Below are 20,434 nucleotides of genomic sequence, written 5' to 3'. Positions count from 1 at the left end.
ACAAATGTTTTAACTTCAGTAAATAACAAGAAACATGCATAAACTTCCTTGAACTCATCTTTCTGTGTCTCTTTGTCCAGTTGGTTGTTGAACGGTCACACATGTCCGGAGAGTTCTTCAACCTGTACCTCCACCAGAATTACCTGGACTTCTTCTCTGAGGTGGAGGATGTGGACAAAGCCAGCGAGTATCTGTCTGATGCTGACCTCCTTACTGCTGACTGGATGGTCAGGCTCCCCCAAGACATTAGGAACTAATACACTGAGACCATGACTATGTCTGCATTAAGCTGTCTTAATTTTAAAATGCTGTTTTCATTTGAAAATAACTTGCACCCACACTAGTATCTCCAGGTCATTTTAGTAGAGATCTCTGTCTGCAGTGAAACACCTTAACAACATAAAATGGCTATTCTTCAACCTCTTTTCAGTTCACAACAAAATTACACATCACAGCCAACATTTGGTAAGGAGTACAAAAGATAGAAATAGAAATATATCCAGATTATGTCAACAGCTGACTTTTCGACTTTTAAAATGAGTGATCACAGAGAAAGTTAGAGACTTCAGAAAATTTTCTACTTGACTTTGCTGCCTCATTTCATTTACTATGTACACACTGCAATGCCAAGCAGGCATTTTAAGATTTACACTCTCTGGAAACCATTTTGGAAACGTTTTTGGGGGAGAAAAATGCTGGACGAAGGGCTGAAATGAAAGGAAAAAGATGTGTTTACAAATTTACCCAGCAAAGTTTGGACATATTCTGAAGGAATGCTTTGATTAGTAGAATCTGAACCAAAGTATTTTAATCATTGGCATGATTGATATAAGGTGCATGAGACTTGACACTTTTATTGTTAAGGTACAGTTCACACTGCTCACTACGGAGAGGCTTTTTGGAGGTGCTGGAGCTCACATTTAAAGGACCAGTGTGTAAGATTTAGTGACATCTAGCAATGAAGTTGCAGGTTGCAACCAAAATGAATACCCCTCCCTCAAAAACATGAAAAAGCTCTCTGTAGATCCAGTGTTTGGTTTGTCTGTTTTGGGCCACTCTAGAAACATGGTGGTGCAACATTGCGGCTTCTGTGGAAGGGGACCCACTCCCTATGCAGATATAAAGGGCTCATTCTAAGGTAACGAAAACATGATTCTTATTTTCATGAGATTATACACTAATTAAAACATACTTATGAATATTATATTTCATTTCTGCCAAGTCCATTCTGCTAGATGCCACTAAATCTTACACACTGGTCCTTTAATGTAAAAGGCATTGGAAAAGCATTTACACACTCAGATCTGTGGAATGTTCTTCACTATACAATGGGAATTTCTAAAAGTTTAAAGCTAATCCTGCCCTAGATTTCCAAGTCACAGGTAAAGCTTTGGATATGTTGCCAGCAATGACTCCTTTCTCAAATCTGGTGTTGCATAGGACCAGCAACTGTATTTAAGAGCAGACTATGCATTGATATTGCCTATGTATTGTGGTGGATTCACTGCCAACAATAATCTGTGTTTTCTGTATAAAGTCCTGTGTTGTGCTCTTCTCAGAGTCGCAGCACCATGGGGGATTATGGATCCTCAGTGGCCACCAGGGGGCTCCTTCACTCCAACTCTCAACAAGTTGCTGTTGGCTTCAGACCTCTGCACAAACCTAACTGGCTGCTGGTCAACAAGAAGGTAAGACAGAACATGGTGGTTAGGATCATATCCACTGTGGCACACAAACAAATTAAACCGTGACTGGGTGCTGTGGTCTTGTTTTACTTTGTACTGGAAGGTGTTCTTATCAGGATGGAACAAGATAGGACAAAACTAAATGAAAATACTAACTGAAAGTCAGAATAATCATCTCATGGCTTTAATAGCTGCATGACATATACATCTTATTGCAAAGAACTGTCACAAATGGTTAGCACTTACAATTATCAAAGGAAATTGACAATAATCAGAAAAAGACGCAGAACATGGAGGGGTATGTCACTCAAAGGTTTCCAAAAATCAACTAAAACACAAATAATAAAATAAAACCTTTTGTGAAATGAATACTCTGTTCACAGTAGCAGTGTCTTTTTTTTTTTGTTTTTGTTTTTTCGGCATGAGTATTTTGGCACGACAAAGTGCCACACAGTGTACCATCACCTGAACTCACAAAGCACTTAATTAGGATCTGTGCAATCTAATGCAATCCAATGCAATCCAATACAACAGCTCTGCCCTAAAATCTCCACTTATTAAGCTTATACATTTCAAGTTTTTGTTGACATTATGAGAAAGGAGGTAATTAGGGCCCGAGTGCTGACCAGCGCGAAGCCCTCTTGTATCCAAAGGAATTATCATTATTATTATAATTATTATTAGGGCCCGAGCGCTGACCAGCGCGAAGCCCTCTTGTATCCAAAGGAATTATTATTATTATTATTATCATCATTATTATTATTATTATTATCATTATTATTATTATTATTATTAGGGCCCAAGCGCTGACCAGTGCGAAGCCCTCTTGTATCCAAAGGAATTATTATTATTATTATTATTAGGGCCTGAGCGCTGACCAGCGTGAAGCCCTCTTGTATCCAAAGGAATTATTATTATTGTTATTATTATTATTATTATTATTATTACGACATTTTGATCGTGAATAACTCCAAATAACTCACCACCTCAGGGTCCAGCCTGGTCACACACTGCTGCGGGATGGCATCCCATTCTTCGACCAGCATTTGTCGGTTTGTGGGGTTTATCAGAGACTACCTCCAGAATTTGGGAGTGGAGAGGCTGGAATGGCCTGCCAGCAGTCCTGACCTCAACCCCATTGGTTGACCAACACAACCACGTTGGCTGACTTGCGACAAATGCTGGTTGAAGAATGGGATGCCATCCCACAGCAGTGTGTGACCAGGCTGGTGACCAGCATGAGGAAGAGGTGCCAGGCTGTGTCTGTGTATGGTTCTTCCACATGCTACTGAGGCTCCTGTTTGCTAGATGAATAAATTGTTAAATTGCTAATATGTCTTGTTTCTTCAAACTTCAATCATCCAATCCACCAAACACGGCAGAATAAGCTGTTTGGCATTGGCAGAGCAGATTTGGCATATTTTTCATGGGCACAACCCACATACTCAGCTCTGCTGCTCATCCCACAAATGCATGTTCCTTACAAATGTGGCACCGTTTAAAAGGGAAATAAATAGGATTTCCAATGGTATAAGATTTATTGCCAAGAAGCATTGTTACAACAAAGAAATAATCTACCAAACACAAATTTCGTTTCTTTTTGTGCTAAGTTTATATTGATGATATATATGTTGATACCAATATATCTGTGATAAGATAAAATCAACCAGGAATATTGGCCATGTTAATGTAACAGTTTTGCTCCATCACTCAAAAAACACATTAACTACAATAGTTAATGTCTTTAGACCACAGTGAAGTAAAAGCAATATATGAAAGTTGCAAATAGTTGGGGCCCTAGCACAAAAGTACCAGGGGCCCAGTGGTCCCTGGCACTGAAAGTGCCTGTTTGGGCCCATTGTTTTTGTAGAGATTATTATAATTCTAGTACGCCATTGCATTTGTTAGGGGCTTGGAATGCTCGAAAACCCACAAAAATTGGCACATATGTCACAACTGGTGAAAATTGCAGAGTTCTGTAGTTATTGGGCTCAGGCATGGTCAGTGGACTCCATAACACCCGCAAACACAGGGCCATTTTGGAACAAAGTTTCATGTTCATGAAATTTGGTGGGTTCATTGCTCTCATCATAAATGACATAATACAAATTTTTTTCACCCAACAGTATGTCAGCCAATTTGGAATTTGTGGATCAATTTTTGTTTTATGAACACATTTGAGGCCTTTAAGATGCACTAAAAATCATGAAACTTTGCACCTATCTTCGAACTAGTACCTATTTCGATTAGTGTCACAATTGGGCTTGGGCATGACATTTTGGCTTTATAGTGCCCCCAAATTACTTTTATTATTTTTGAGGTGCTACAGTTGCTCTAAAACTAATAAAACTTTGCATATGCATCAGAAGTGGTGAAACTTGATATCTCATATGGGTCTTGGATTTGGGCATGGCAAAATGGCTCGAGGGCCCCCTCTAGAAAATTTCAAGTCAAAGCCCCCACCTTTAAATTTGACGTGTATGTACGAAGTTTGGATGGCAAATATAACATCTCCAGACTTTAAGAAAAGAGCCTTTCGGAGCCATACCCTAAGTCCAACCGGAAGTCAGCCATTTCGAATCTAATTTGCATTTTTTTGCAAAGTGAAGCCATTTACAGGCATTGTACTTTAACGAACTCCTCCCAGATACTTCAGTTTGGTAGGTGACATCTAAAGATCTTTGAGATGCTAAATTGCAAAGCTTTTAATTTTCATGGAACACTCTTGGTGTGGTATGCCAGTCAGTTTTGCCCAAAATATGTTTGGGCAATTAAACAGGAAGTTGATGTAACTCCACTTTGCATTATCCAATCTGCCCCAAATTTCTCATGTTTGAAAAGTGTGCAGACCTGAACATATCTAGAATATGTCAATATTGAGTCATTGTCATAGCGCCACCTACTGACAACAGGAAATCAGTCTTATGTGACAAACATCATCTGATTTACATGAATTTTACATGGTGTGGTCAACACATGATATACAGCAACATGACATATAATTACTGGGTGTTCTCTAGCACCACATAGTGGACACATGAAGTGATAGTTATTTCCTACATGTAATGTCCAATATTCATGAAAGTGTATATCATTTGCCATGTGGTACATGTATTGCTGCATTAAAATTTCACTTATGTAGCATTTTCTATGGGCAACAGGAAGTGAAGCCTAAATGACACATAGCTCATCAAATGTATACACAATTTCCAATATGTCATCTTCAGTGCCACGTACTGCACACAGGAAATAATATTTTACCCATTCACACAGTGTCCAATAATCCTGAAAATTCAGAGCCATGTGAACAGACTTCCATTAGTGATACCACAGCTGTCACTCCCTCCGACGCACACGAGGTGCGAGGGCCAATTCATCACTGCTAGCAGCTTTAATTGATTTTCTGTTTTGTTGGGAAAAGTGAATGTACTAATTTATGTGTCATCATTTTACCATAGAAAATAAATATCTCATCAAATGAAAAAATCCTGAACTCTTAACACTGGACCCTGGTGTGACAGTTCAGCTGCTCTCCACTTAATTGTAGTGGTGGTGGCAGTTCCACTCACACTATACTGTGTGTCTTGGTGCTGACCAAATAAGTGAGCAAAGGTAGCACTCAAATTACCATGACATTGACAACAATGTTAGTATCATGGAGGATGCAGGTGGATCAAGTAAAAACAAGAGTCATTAGTCATAGAGTGAAGTTGATGAGATCTGAAAACAAACACAGTATTGATATAATCACCCTCACCAACAGCGTCCTTAAATATGTAGAACAAAAGATTAATAATAAATGGATCACCAAAAACAATTGGTCAGTGCTGTTCTTCTAATGTGTGTAGCTTGTAGAACTAGACCTGAAATGTAGCAGACACTGAGCGAGATTTTGTAATGAGACTGATGTTGTTCCTGTCAGTACCGGGAGAACTGCCTGACTGCTCAGTGCCTGTTCAGGAGCTTCTGTTTGACACAAGTCAGCCTCCAGACTGAACTACTGCCATACCTTGCCAAACTCACCAACCCCATGAGGAACCAAGGTAACACATGCACACACATTCACAAAACAGTTTGTGACTGTCATAGTTGGGTCAAGAGTTTCTCATCTTACTTTTTATCAGTTCGGTCGTGTTGTGTGACAGTTAAGAATAGTTGTAGGAACTAATGTGATCAAGTGCTGCTGAGAAGGTTTGATATTGTGTTTTTCATGTTTTATTAAAGGATAGGTTCACAATTTTTTCAAGTCTGTCCTAAACCAATAGTGAGAACCCTATATGAACACTAAAACAGATTTTTCTTGTCATAGTCATTCCTCCTATTCAAACTGACCACTAGAAGATCCCTTCACAATGCACTTGCAGTGTAAGTGATGGGGGACAAGATCCACAGTCCTCCTTTTGTACAAGATGTATTTAAAAGTTTTTTTCTGAAGCTGATATAAAGCTTCGCTGTCCAAATGAGTCAAATCAATTCAACATCTTTCAAAGATACAGTCCTTTTAGTGCCACATTGCCTATTTTTGTTACAATATTTCCACCACAGCTCAACAGGGAAGCACTATGAGGAAACACAGAGACGTAATTTACTAAAAAGACTAACTGTGGGTGACATCCACTTCATTTGACTAACTCAGACTGCTGAAGCCTTATATAAGCTTCAGGTCAACTTTGAAATAGCTACATTTTTGCGCAAATTGACTGCGGGGACACAGTGTTGATTTTGGCTCCTATCACTTATATTGAAAGCACATTTGGAGAGAATGTTCTAATGGTCAGTTACAGTGAGGGGAACCTCTTTCAGTGTTCATTTGGTCACCTGACTGTTGTCTTAAGACAGACTTGAAAAATTGCAAACCTGGTCTTTAACCATCTGACTTTGATTTTTATGAGAACGTGGTTTGTGAATGTTGCTGAGATGCCAGCTGATCACACCATGCCTGGAGATCTAAGCAATATATCATAGCATATACTGTATTGCCCACTCAATCACTGACAATACTGTAAACTGCTCACTGCAACACTGCTCAAACATGATTTGTTGCTGATGAATGTCATATTTTGACTCCGCACGAGGTTGAATAATTCCCTTTTTTAGAAACCAAATTATATTAGCTGTGAGAGCGTCAAGGCATCTCACCATAATCAACCGAACTTCATAAACTTGTATATAATAAGTGTGTTTGTCAATAAAAGGTGCTCTCCATTCGGCTCCTTGCTTTCCTCAATTACATCTCTTCCTGAGGACATTCTTAATCACTCCAGTGAAAAAGACACCTATGCTGATTATACAGACTACTGCCTCTTCTCTGAGATGCATTTAAGGCATCCTCGATGATGGCAGATTTGATCATTTCCAAGTCATAAGCTGGAGGATGGAGGAGCAAGGATGGGAGGAAGCTGAATGGAAAGCACTCAGTGTTTCTATCTGATGTTTCGTTAATAGAACTGTTCTGTGCTACACTGTACCTTTCAGCTCAGATAGCTTTTATCCAGGACGTGGGTAACATGTCGCTGAGGAGGTTCCCTGGCAGGTACGGCACACGTTTAATCTTTCCATAAAGCAGTTAGATTCAGGTGTGTATGTGTCACCATAACCCCAGACTGACAGACAGGTGGTCATATGGTAAATGGGCTGCATTTATATAACACGTATAGCACGTGTCTTCTGGCCACTCAAAACACTTTTACACTGCATGCCACCTTTACCCATTCTCACAGCAGAGTACCAACCTCCTCATCAGGAGTCTTATCATTCACACATCGATGGCACAGCCAACAAGAGCAATTTTTAGTTTCAGTATCTTGCCCAAGGACACTTTGACGTGCAGACTGGAGGAGCCGGGGATCAAACGGCCGATCTTCCAATTAATGGACAACCCGCTCTACCTCCTGAGCAGCCGATGGCAAAGTTGGTAACCCCAGTCTCTATTTAGGGAATGATTCATACACCTACATCACTTTCAGTTTACTTTCAAAACCTACTGACAGAATGATTGTAAATAGCTGTTTTAAAATAACCAGGATGCAGTATATTTATTTCACAATTTTGCCATACATCAAATAAACAGGTTGTCATATAGTTTTTAGTGACTTAAAGACTTTTAAAAATGAGTAGAGCTTGTGCTTTCATTCTGAAAAGAAATCAAAGAAATGGCTCCACCTGGTGGTAAAAGTCTGCTCTGGGCAGATTTTACTTTTCCATGTGTATAGCACCAACAAATCCAAAGCTAAAAGGACAGATTCACAATTTTTCAAGTCTGGCTTAAAATAATAGTTAGGTGCCCACATGAACACTGAAATGATTTTTTCTTGCTGTAATCACTCCTCCTGTTCATACCGACCATTAAAAGATCCCTTCATAATGCACTGACAATGTAAGTGATGGACAAAATCCACAGTGTGGATGTGGATGTGTAAAAATGTATTTAACAGTGTATCTGAAGCTTATATGAAGCTTATCTTTTTAGTGCTTAAGTCCCTCTGTTTGTTACCATCATTCCACCACAGCTCAACAGGGAAACACAATTTTAATTTACTAAGAATCACAAATAATATCAAGGAACATCATCCCATTTCAAGTTGTGCCTTATCTTAATGCTTAATTGTTTAAATTCCAGGCTGAAAGTTTATTTGTATAGCATAGTTTGCATAAATGTCAATAAAACATGATCGGTGTAAGCTGACAATTAAGTTGTATCATATGATTAATAAATATGAGATAAAGGGTCAGTTTACCCAGTTTACATAAAAGCATACAGTATTTTGTCTCTTCCATCCATATGGTATCTAGCACTGCAGATCTGTTTGTTTGGGGGGTTTTTGTCTAGGTTTTGAGAGATCTGTCTCTAGAGATTTATTTCTCAAACCCAACACAATTGAGGTGAACGGAGTAGTTTAGTGGAGCACACAACATTTAGAAAAAGAAAAAAAATCCATTTTAACACGACTAGGTCAAAACCTAATATATTGCTGGACCATGTATGAAACGATAGAGGACGTATAATTTGAAACGATGGATCCAGGAAGTGGTGACATGTGGTGACCAAGCCCCCAGGAAGTGCCCTGGGCCTTCACTGAAGGCAATTTGACATAGGGGTTGCGGTTGAAAACTACATCCTATAAGGGCTGCTCGATTATGGCAAAAATCATAATCACAATTATTTTGGTCAATATTGAGATCACATTTATTTTTTATATTTTATTTAACATGATTACTCATTGACTTTGGAAACATTGTGCATTTATTGAACTTTTTTTTAAAAAACTTGTCTTTTAACTGTGTCCCTTTTTATTGAAAGACAGACTTCTGTGTTATGGTTAATATGCCCATTATAATCTGTTATTAGCCTATGCATATAATAGCTTAAGAACCACCACAATATCGAATTGTTGACTTGATTTTGCTTTGAAGTTGTTACGGTTGATACAGGCTGTGGGTCAGTGTACCCTCTGTCCAAAGATTTGTTTAACTTATTTGATAACAGAATGAACAAATATACAATGCATTACAGTGGAATCCACTTATAGTGATGACGGTTACAGTGATCAACCACTTATATTGAGTAAAAAGCTCAGGACAGAATCATTTTTATACAAATGCTGTTTAAATAATTTGCTTATAGTAATCAAGTAATCTACTTACAGTGTTAATTTTGGGTCTTTTCATTCATGAAAACATATGGGAAAAAAAATTTAAACAACAGTAATTCTATTCCCATAGTACACGTATGATGTGTATTTAGCGGCTGCAGCACCATTATCAGGCGTTGCAGTGCACCTCCGCAGGTTTGTGTGGAGGTTCAGGATGGGGGTGTGATTATTTGTAACCACCATGAAACAATCAGAAAATAATATTTTATTCCTCTCATTTACTGGCTTTATAGCTACCACTGCTCATTCTCCTAATCCACTCTCTAGCTCACTCGACCACTGCTTCTCTCTCTCTCTCTCTTTAAAAAAAACTTTACTTTTAACATCATCAAAGGAAGAGAAATGTCCTCCCCTCTTCCTAGTAATGTTTTTGTCTTCCATCATGGCATGGTTGTACTGTGTTATAGATTGCGTTTCTCCCAAAGTTGATTCTGGTTCAACTTTCTCGCTGCAGCACCTCTGTAGCCCCTGCCCCCACAGCCTAATGCACAACCCATCTGCTTCGGGCAGGGAGGCTGGTGCTGTGTGCACATTGAAATCATGACAGGAAAAAGAAAAGGAAAAAGTCATTTTCTATCAATGAAAAACATAGTCTCCTTGAAGCTTATGACAAACTGCCAAAAATGAATTAATAATATGGAGCAGCAAAACAAGTGTTTGAAACAGCTGTATTGTATTTTGAAACAGTCAATAAAATTCAGTAAATAGTGAAGCTGTCTGTTTCATTACTTTATATTCATGTAATAAATATACAGATGTCAATTTGATGGTAATCTGTATGAGAAATTAAGAAAAAGACAAAAAATCACTTATAATAATTATCTGCTTATACTGATCAATTCGATCCAGACGGATGTGATCACTGTAAGCAGTTTCCACTATATTTTGTTTTTCTGTTTTTTGGGTGAATTTAAAAAATCTACGTGCTTTTCCTGTTTCATCTTCAAATCAGCAAACCAAAACCAGAAAACAACTTGTTTTTTGCTTTTATTGTTATATCTATATTATCTGCCCTTACTGCATCTCAAAACATTGTCATTGGCTATGCTCATAGCTTAGATAGATAGATAGATAGATAGACCCCCCCCCCCCCCCCCCCCCAAAAAAAAATGTTTTTGATTTTATTAAATACCTGCAGCGATCCCACAGCAGCAGAAACGGTGTGTCTGGAGATTAAATTAATGAAGTTACGCTGCTGGGCCTCGTGCATAAATGCGCACAGCGTCTCTCTTAATGGGGGTGATCCTTCCACTGCAGCTCAACAGGGAACACTGTACAGGGAAACAAGAGGGAAGCAGCATAACTTCATTGATTATCTCCAGACATGCCGAGAGGACTGGTCAGGATCTAATATTAAATAAAGCTGTAAGCAGCGATGATTGGGCCCTCATTACATGACCACATCATGTAAATTTCATGTAAATCAGATGATGTTTGTCAAATGAGGCTGATTTCCTGTTGTCAGTAGGTGGCGCTATGACTATGATTACATATTGACATGTAGATGTGTTCAGGCCTGGACTCATCAAATATGAGACATTTGGGGCAGATTGGACAGTGTAAAGTGGATTTACAACAACTTCCTGTTTAATCAATCAATCAATCAATCAATTTTTATTTATATAGCGCCAAATCACGACAAAAGTCATCTCAGGGCACTTTTCACATAGAGCAGGTCAAGACTGTACTCTTTAATTTACAGAGACCCAACAATTCCCCCATGAGCAAGCACTTGGCGACAGCGGTAAGGGAAATCTCCCCTTTAACAGGTAGAAACCTCAAGCAGAGCCCGGCTCTTGGTGGGCGGCCATCTGCTTTGACCAGTTGGGTTGAGAGAGAGAAAGAAAGAGGGAAAGGGGGGAGGGGACAGAATAACAACAATCATAACAACAGCAACAGCAACAGCTAGGGAAGGATGCCAACAGGACTGTGAAAGACCACGAAGGCTCGGCCCAGAACCCAGGGTTTCCTGCGAGATGAGAAAGCACAAAAAAAACTCCGGGGAAGAAGCAAAGTTAATGACATGCATTGATGTTACATGAATGCATACAGATGGAGAGGAGGAGGAGGAGAGAGGAGCTCAGTGCATCATGGGAAGTCCCCCAGCAGTCTAGGCCTATAGCAGCATAACTAAGGGCTGATCCAAAGTGAGCCTGGTCGGCCCTAACTACAAGCTTTATCAAAAAAGAAAGTTTTAAGCCTACTCTTAAACATAGAGAAGGTGTCTGCACCCTGGACTGAATCTGGAAGATGGTTCCACAGGAGAGGAGCCTGATAGCTGAAGGCTCTGCCTCCCATTCTACTTTTAAAGACTGTAGGAACCACCTGTAAGCCTGCATTCTGGGAGTGCAGTGTTCTAGTGGGGTAATACGGTACTATGAGCTCTTCAAGATATGATGGTACCTGACCATTAAGGGCTTTGTAAGTTAGGAGAGGGTTTTTAAATTCTATTCTAGATTTTACAGGAAGCCAATGTAGCGAAGCTAAAATGGGAGAAATGTGATCTATTTTTCTAGTTTTAGTCAATACACGTGCAGCTGCATTCTGGACCAGCTGAAGAGTCCTTAGAGACTTGTTAGAGCAGCCTGATACTAAGGAATTACAATAATCCAGCCTTGAAGTAACAAATGCGTGGACTAGTTTTTCTGCATCTTTTTGGGACAGGATGTGCCTGATTTTTGCGATATTACGTAAGTGAAAAAAAGCAGTCCTTGAGATTTGATTTATGTGGGAGTTAAAGGACATATCTTGATCAAAGATAACTCCCAGATTCCTTACGGTGGTGCTGGAGGCCAGGGTAATGCCATCCAGAGTAGCTATATCATTAGATAATGTGTTTCTAAGGTGTTTAGGGCCAAGTACAATAACTTCAGTTTTATCTGAGTTTAGTAGTAGCAAATTGCAGATCATCCACGTCTTTATGTCGTTAAGGCATGCTTGGAGTTAGTTTAACTGATGGTTTCATCAGGCTTCATTGATAAATATAATTGGGTATCATCTGCATAACAATGAAAATTTATGGAGTGTTTCCTAAAAATATTACCTAAAGGAAGCATATACAAGGTGAATAGTATTGGTCCAAGTACAGAACCTTGTGGAACTCCGTGTCTAACTTTTGCCTTCACGGAGGATTCATCATTAACATGTACAAACTGAAATTGATCTGATAAATAGGACTTAAACCAGCTTAATGCAGTTCCTTTAATGCCAATTAAATGTTCCAGTCTCTGCAAAAGGATTTGATGGTCAATTGTGTTGAATGCAGCACTAAGATCTAACAGGACAAGTATAGAGACAAATCCTTTGTCCAATGCAGTTAGGAGGTCATTTGTGACTTTCACCAGTGCTGTCTCTGTGCTATGATGCGCTCTAAATCCTGACTGAAAATCCTCAAATAAACTATTGTTATGTAGAAAGTCACATAACTGATTAGAGACTTCTTTCTCAGGGATCTTAGAGAGAAATGGAAGGTTAGATATAGATCTATGTGGTCGGGGGACAGACACAGTCTCTATGTGGTTTTGGGTGGGTAACTGCTCTAATGGAAGCACAGAGAAGTATGTAGGACTGCAGCTCTGCTCCCTGGTCTCAACTCTGGGTTGTCATGGTTTTGGTCTACTAATAAACTCAGCCATAATTCTAGATATGAGAGCAGCTCCATCCAAAGTGGGATGTATGCCGTCTCTCCTAATCAGACATGGTCTTCCCCAGAAAGTCTGCCAATTATCTATGAAGCCCACATCGTTTGCTAGACACCACCTCAACAGCCAGCGGTTGAATTGTGACATGCGGCTATACATGTCATCACTGGTCATATTAGGCAGCGATACAGAGAAAATTATGGAGTCCAACATTGTTTTTGCAAATGTACACACCAACTCAACATTAATTTTGGTGACCTCCAATTGGCGTAATCAGGAGTCGTTGCCACCGACATGGATGACAATTTAAATTTGACTCAGTGTCGCCCGCTCTGGCCCCAGGAATACATTTAACTATGGCTGCTAGTGTCGCTAACTTCATGTTTCTGACTATGGAGCTGCCAATAATCAGAGTTGGTTTCTTAGCAGGTGTGTTACTGAGGGGGGAGAATCTGTTTGAAATGCGAACTGGTTGGTGGTGAACCGTGGGCTTCTGCTTAGGGCTATGCTTCCTTCGGACAGTCACCCAGCAACCCTGGCTTCCCAGCTGCTCGGGAACTACTGGGGGAGTGGGAGCTACGCTAGCTCAGCCCGCACCAGCTACTGGGGGCTGGCTTACTACATTAGTTACTGATTGTTTTTCCATGATGCGGAGCCACGCTTCCAATTCACTGAGCCTCGCCTCCAGCACTGCAAATAAACTACACTTATTACACGTACCACTATCACTAAAGGAGGCAGAGGAATAACTAAACATTTGACACACTGAGCAAGAGAGAGCAGGAGAATGAGAGGGAGAGAGAGAGGCCATCGCTAACTGCTTAGTTTAAGTTAGCTGCTAATGCTAGCTGCAGAGCTAAAATAACTAACAACTGTGCGATTGGCGAGAAAAGTCGCTAAGAGCTGAGAGTGCTTGTGTAGAACTAGCGAAAGTTTAAATATACAGCAGGTATTAATCCACAGTAATGTGATATAGAGCAAAATCAACTGAGTTGAGAGCAGCAACAACGCTATCAGTAGACACAGTCGGCAACCGGAAATGACACAATACGCTTACCGTAGCACGTCAGTTTAATGCCCCAAACATGTTTTGGGCAAAATTCACCGGCACACCATGCCAGGTACACTCCATGAAAACTAAAAAGCCTTGCAATTTAACATCATGAAGGTATTTAGATGTCACCTACCAAATTTGAAGTCATTTGGGTCAAATTTCTGGGAGGAGTTCGTGAAAGTACAATGCCTGTCAATGGCTTCACTTTGCTGAAGTAATGCATATTAGATTCAAAATGGCTGACCTCTTTTTGGATTTAGGGCATGGCTCTAAGAGGCTTTTTTTAGTCTGGAGAAGGTACATCTGCCTACCAAAGTCAAATTTAAAGGTGGGGGCTTTGACTTTGAAATTTTCTAGGGGGCGCCCTTAAGCCATTTTGCCCAAGACCCATATCAGATATCATGTTACACCACATTTTTTTTCCATGTGCAAAATTTTGTGAGTTTTCAAGCACCCTTAGCACCTTAAAAATGCTAAAAGTAATTAGGGGGCGCTATAGAGCCAATGTCCCACACCTAAGCCCAACTGTTATACTAATCGCAATCCTTACTAATTCAAACATAGGTACATGAGTACGTAAGTTTCATGAGTTTTTGCACATCCTCAAGGCCTCAAACGTGAGTTCGTAAAATGATAATTGACACACGAAATCCAAAATGGATGTATTATGTCGATAATGATGAGAGCAATGAACCCACTGAATTTCATGCACATCAAAGCCCCATATATACGTAAATCAAAGACGTACATACATACACGTCAAATTTAAAGGTATGGGCTTTGACTTTGACGTTTAGGGGGCGTCCTTTACCTGTTTTGCCACTCCCATGCCCAAGACCCATATCCGATATCATGTTATGCCACTCCTGATGCATGTGCAAGTTTTGTGAGTTTTTGAGCAGCCCTAGCACCTCAAAAATGTTAAAAGAAATTAGGGGGCAAGAGCCGAAATACTATGCCCAAGCCAAATTTTGATACCAACTGAAGCATATATTACTTAGAACATATATGCAAAGTTTTGTTAGTTTTCATGCATCCTAAAGGCCTCAAATGTGTTCCAAAAATGAAAATTGACACACGAAATCCAAAATGGCTGACTTCCTGTTGGGCAAAAAATTTGAAAAAGTATGTATTATGTCGAAAATGATGAAAGCAACCAACCCACCAAATTTCATGCACATCAAAGAAACTTCCAAAATGGCCTTGCGTTTGGGGGCGCTTTGGAGCCTGCTGGCCACGCCTAAGCCTACTCACTACAGAACTGCAATTTTCACCAGTTCTGATGCGTTTGCCAATTTCGGTGAGTTTTCAAGCATTGTAAGCCCCTCAAAAATGCAATGGCATACTATAGTAATAATAATAAAAATAATAATAATCACCAAAGGCCAATAGGACCTTCACACCATTCGGTGCTCGGGCCCTAATAATAATTCCCTCAGATACAATAGGGCCTTCACACCTCTAGGGGCTTGGGACCCAATAATTCCTTCAGTTTCAAGAGGGCCTTTGCACTGCTAGCTACTCGGGTCCTAATAATCCCTTAAAAAACAATAAGTTCCTCGCACTCTCAGTTCTAGGGACCGTTGGGCCCCTGGCACTTTCGTGCTCAGGCCCTCACAATAATAATGATAATAATAATAATAATAATAATGATAATCTTTAAAAAAAACAATAGGTTCCTCCCATTTTCAGTGCCAGGGACCGTTTGGCTGTGGCGCTTCCATGCTTGGGCCCAAATAATAATAATAAAAGTGCAATGAACATACATGGAGAGATGTTGGGGAGAAAGTTAATTTAAAGCCAGTCTGTATAGGAAAGTTTTTACTTGGCTTTTAAAAGTGCTCACTGTGGTCACCTTTTTAATTTCTGCTGGTAAGGTGTTCTAGATTTTGGGTGTAGACTATATGGTGCTGTTGTTGTAAGAAGCGGTGTGTTAAGATTTAGGCTTTTTTAATATGTTTTATATATTATTTCGCTTACCCACCACAACTCTAGAATAGTTTTAATACAGTTACCATCAATTTAATCATTAACGCTAAGTGTAAATGACCCCAACACAGTGTGTTTTATGTGTGTAAAGTTTTCATTCATAAATGTATTTGTTATATTGCTTTTATTTTATTTACCATGAAATGGACGTGCCTTGCGTAAATTGATAGTAAGTCAGGCTTGTGTCCATATAGCTTTTTTTTCTGCGCGTCAGCGTTTTTTCAATTGTTCCCATTCACTGTATGTAAATATGGACGTCATGACAGTTCCCCTGAAGTGAAGCCAAAACATCTGGATCACCCCCTGGTGGCTGGCTGCAGTATAGGTCATAGGTCCCCTCCATGTTAGTGGATGGGACATAGTAAAAATTCAAAGAACACGTCAAATAAAGTTTTCCCAAAGTTGGTTTCTGTCATTTTAGGTTGTTCTTATCACGCTGATGTTTGTCCAAGTGCTCATTTTTCTGATAGATTTGTTTTTATTTAGTTATTTGACAATATAAAAAGGGGTTGTGACAGCTGCTCTCAAACCTCCGTCAGGCAGCGAGAAGTTTGAGGGGACGTGTCTCGCTGGTTGTCATCCTGCCACCTGACTCTACTGCGCAGACTCTGGTTGCAAATGACATCACACAAGCAAGATGGCAGATGAGTGTTGGGCTTTTATCACTCTACATGTTAAAAGCTATTTGTTAGCTTTGTAGTCAACCCTCTTAACGTGGTATTAATTTAGTTACCTAGCTAATGCCAGCGGTTTTTGACCGAAGAAAATGCTATATGGACACATGCCCTCAACACTGGCAATGGCGCACAGATTCTCTTTTCTCACACAAATGTGACACAATAGTCTCCTTTGGTAGGTAATTATGGCACTATCCACTCGCCATACAGGAGTCGGGCTGTTAGCAGCTGAGATGACCTGCTGGTCTCACCCTGCCAGCAGCTCCTCACATCTCTGAAAACATTGAAACAAACTTCCAAATAAGTGTTATTTCGATAAACTGACCACATATTGGAAATCTCAATGGTTACTATCTTGCCTGAGAAAATATTAAAACTTAATAAAGTGACATATTAACAGTCCTACAGTTAAAATTACAACGGCTTAATCTCCACCATCGCTGCCAGTTGATGCGAAATGCACTCTGGGATACTTGGCTTTTGCCGCCTTCAGCCGACCAATGATGTAACTTCATCACTAAATCAGTGAGTCAGGCAGATATTCACGTTTCTAGGGCTGGCCCCACTGTTGCAGTCGAGCCAAAAATTCTGCAGCATGTCCTGGTAGCCTATTGGGTAGGACACATAACATGATACCAATGTTCCAGCAATCCCCTCTCTCTCCTGATGTTTTCTATATGTCTCTAACATCAGTAAAGGGTAAAATGTTGAAAACTAATCTTAAAAAAACTTGAACGTGTATGTATTATTACTGAATCAGTGTCCTCATTGTATAATCTACAGCTCTCAATTTCAACAGTTTTCATTAGAACTACATTCTACAGAAGAAATAGTCTTTATGAAACCTTTATCCAGCCTTTCATTGTTAGGTTTGTTTCACCAGTGACTAAACTGATTATGTGGTGTGCTGTAAAGCATCAGTATTGTTACTATGGTTACCTGTGGTTTGAAATATATTACCTTTAAGTATAAGTCTTGTGATATTCTGTATTTCCTTTTTGTTGACAAATCCTATGAAAAGACCCAAACCAGCCGTGGGCTACTGATCTACTAACAAGTTATTGATATATTGTGCTCCTCTGTGTCATAGAGCTCAATTGTTGTCAAGAAACTATTAAAACACGTCAGTGAGACACACTGTTGTACTGGGTGACATGTACCTTCATTACCATGAACACACACATTGTAGTTTATTTTGACTCAATCCCACACACACTGCCCTGCTACCAAAAATACTCACTAGAACACCAAATGTGGATTATTCTGCTGCTGAAAATAGTCCTTAACAAATGCACTCTTTCCTCCTGATTGAGTGATGTTTGACTTGCTGTTTTAGGAGGGTTTTTTTTTTTTTTTTAACAAAGAGTTTATTTATAATTTATAATTCTGTACATTTACATAGCTCAGCCTTATCAGAGAATTAAAACCAAAACTGACAAGAAATACACAAAACTTTTTTTTTTCCTTTTTTAAAAAAAGGGAACTATTCACAGTTCGGCAAACATACATAAAAATTATAGATCATTGCATCCCGTACATCCACATAGAGGACTCACCCAATAAAAATAAAATAAATAAATGAAAGAAAAGTACACTGCAAGAAACAAATGTTAATCTTAACCAATTTCATATTTATGTCAGCACAGCTTCTTATCAAGTAGGAGATTTTTTTGAGAATGAAACTACACATTTGTGAGTTGTTTCTTTTTAAGATTTAAGAGGATAGAGAAGTTAGAAAGTATTGCAAGACAGACTTAACACATTGTTGGTTTTGCTCTTTTTATAAGATTTGTTGACAATGAAAAAAAAAATCTAGAAAAACACCAGCTTTATCCCTTAAGTACTTAGTATGATGTGGTCTAGAATTACGTATTAGGTGTCCTGATAATTTACAGTATATCTGCCAGCCAATCTCTCTTTGTTTTGATGTGTGTGTGTGCAGGTTAAAACTGGAGGCTCTGACAGACAAAGAGCACGGCCAGCTCGAGTTAGACAGCATGGAGGAGGATGAGAAAGAGGAGGGTCAGGGAGGAGGTGAGAAGGGTCTGCCAGCCAGTCAGCCCCAACCCACTACAAGCCAAATCCTTCTGGAGGAGGAGGACCTGATGATAGTGGAATACAACAGTGACTAACACACACAGTCATGACTTACATCCACACTGTCATACTGTGAGACTGTTTCACCTTTTCATTGTCAAGTTTTGTTGTCTTGATTTTTTTTTATTGAGTGATGGGCCTGTATGGAGGAGGACTGGGGTTAACTAATGCATTCAGATCTGAGATTGATTTTAGCAATCTGAGGAAAAACAAGTCTGTTATGAGTTCTGAGATTAATAACACAATTCTGAGACTAAACTTGGTTCACTGTCACTTTTCTCTCTTTAATCTTGAAGTCTTTTGACTTTTTCTTAATTGTAAGATTGATCTTAGAATGCAAATAATGTTTCCACATGGCCCTGATCCTCTGTAGTGTAATGATGACTGAAGCTCTGATGTCCCCAGTATTGTTGCCTCATTGAGGTGACATCTGCACAGGATATGATCATTTTTCAAACAAACTTGTTTTCTTGTCGAAACTGAATTGAATGTGTCTCTGTAGCCTGTGTAGGTTTACACAGGATCATAATACTATTAAAGGATAGGTTTACAGTTCCTCAAGTCTATCTTAAAACAATACTCATCTTTTTGTTGAGTTTTTGGTCACTGTAATCATTCCCCCTGTCCATATTGGTTGTGAAGAGGCCCCCTCCTAATATGATTCCAATTTAAATGATGAGGGACAAAATACATTCTACAGTTCAGCTGAAGCTGGTATGAGACTTCAGTCTGAGTTGGACCAATCATGTAGGTGTCTTCCAAAATTATTTTTTTTAGTATGAAATCCCTCTTTGTGTTTCCACAGTGTGTCCTTGCTGAGTGTAATAATAGTAACAAAAAGAGGGACTTTTATACTAAGAGGACTGTAACTTTGGAAGACATCCTCTTGATTTGACTAATTCAAACTGCTGAAGCCTTGTATCATATCATATTATTCTTATACTCTGTGGATTTTGTCCTCCAACACTTCCATTGAAATTGTATTAGGATTGGATCTGTTGAGGGCCAGTACAGACAGGAGAAACATTTACAGTCACCAACAACTCTTTAAACTTACTTATGGGTGTGTGATTATAGTTTTAAGGCAGACTGAAAGAATGTGAACTTGTCCTGTGAAAAATGGGGATTAATTGTAATAATTTCCCAAAGTGACCCTCACAATTCAGTTCTGCCAGTTGAAATATTGTTTTAAATGTACGGTCAGCATTTGTTTTTCCTACTTAAAGTATTTTTGTTTAGCTGAGCAGCTGTAGAGAAAGGCAGGGTTCATTAAGCCAGATTGCTCAGTCTTTAACTGAGATCCTTTTTTTACTGTTTCCTGTGGATGGAAAATAATAAATATTACATTTAATGCTTATTGAAGGATGTATTGTGTAAATCTAAATAAGAATGTGAATAAAAAATATGTGTGTAAACCTCATCATGGGGCTCTTAACTTCAACATTATCTTGCACACTCCCCTCACACACCCCTTCATCCAATATTTACCCAACAGTTTGTCATATTCCCTCTGGTGACTGCTTGCAGCCACAACTCACTAAACTGCTTTCAACTTAAATCCAAGAAATGATTCTTCCTTAAACACTTTTCATTTTTACTTGGTTGTTTTTGTAACATCAATGCATACACACAATCACCA

At 39.2% G+C, this 20,434-nt stretch overlaps 1 protein-coding gene across 6 annotated transcripts in view; it reads left to right on the top strand.

Moving 5' to 3' along the window:
* The window catches only part of rad17 (RAD17 checkpoint clamp loader component), a 39,614-nt gene extending 19,399 nt beyond the window's left edge, over positions 1-20,215 (top strand). For 4 of the 6 annotated variants that reach the window (XM_042420438.1, XM_042420440.1, XM_042420439.1 and 1 more), the window contains exons 13-17: positions 81-227; positions 1,560-1,688; positions 5,608-5,728; positions 7,161-7,218; positions 18,641-20,215. In XM_042420438.1, coding sequence (XP_042276372.1) covers positions 81-227; positions 1,560-1,688; positions 5,608-5,728; positions 7,161-7,218; positions 18,641-18,830 — 645 coding nt within the window. In that variant the 3' untranslated portion in view covers positions 18,831-20,215. Of the gene's footprint in view, positions 1-80; positions 228-1,559; positions 1,689-5,607; positions 5,729-7,160; positions 7,219-7,498; positions 7,995-16,560; positions 17,751-18,640 lie in introns of those variants that run through there. The other 2 variants (XM_042420441.1, XM_042420442.1) reach the window with 2 other exon arrangements.
* Positions 20,216-20,434: the final 219 nt, after the last annotated feature.

Source organism: Thunnus maccoyii, chromosome 9, assembly GCF_910596095.1.
Source record: "Thunnus maccoyii chromosome 9, fThuMac1.1, whole genome shotgun sequence".
NCBI classification, from domain to species: Eukaryota; Metazoa; Chordata; class Actinopteri; order Scombriformes; family Scombridae; genus Thunnus; species Thunnus maccoyii.
Note: the sequence above shows the minus strand (reverse complement) of the source record. Positions and strands in the feature narration are given on the sequence as shown.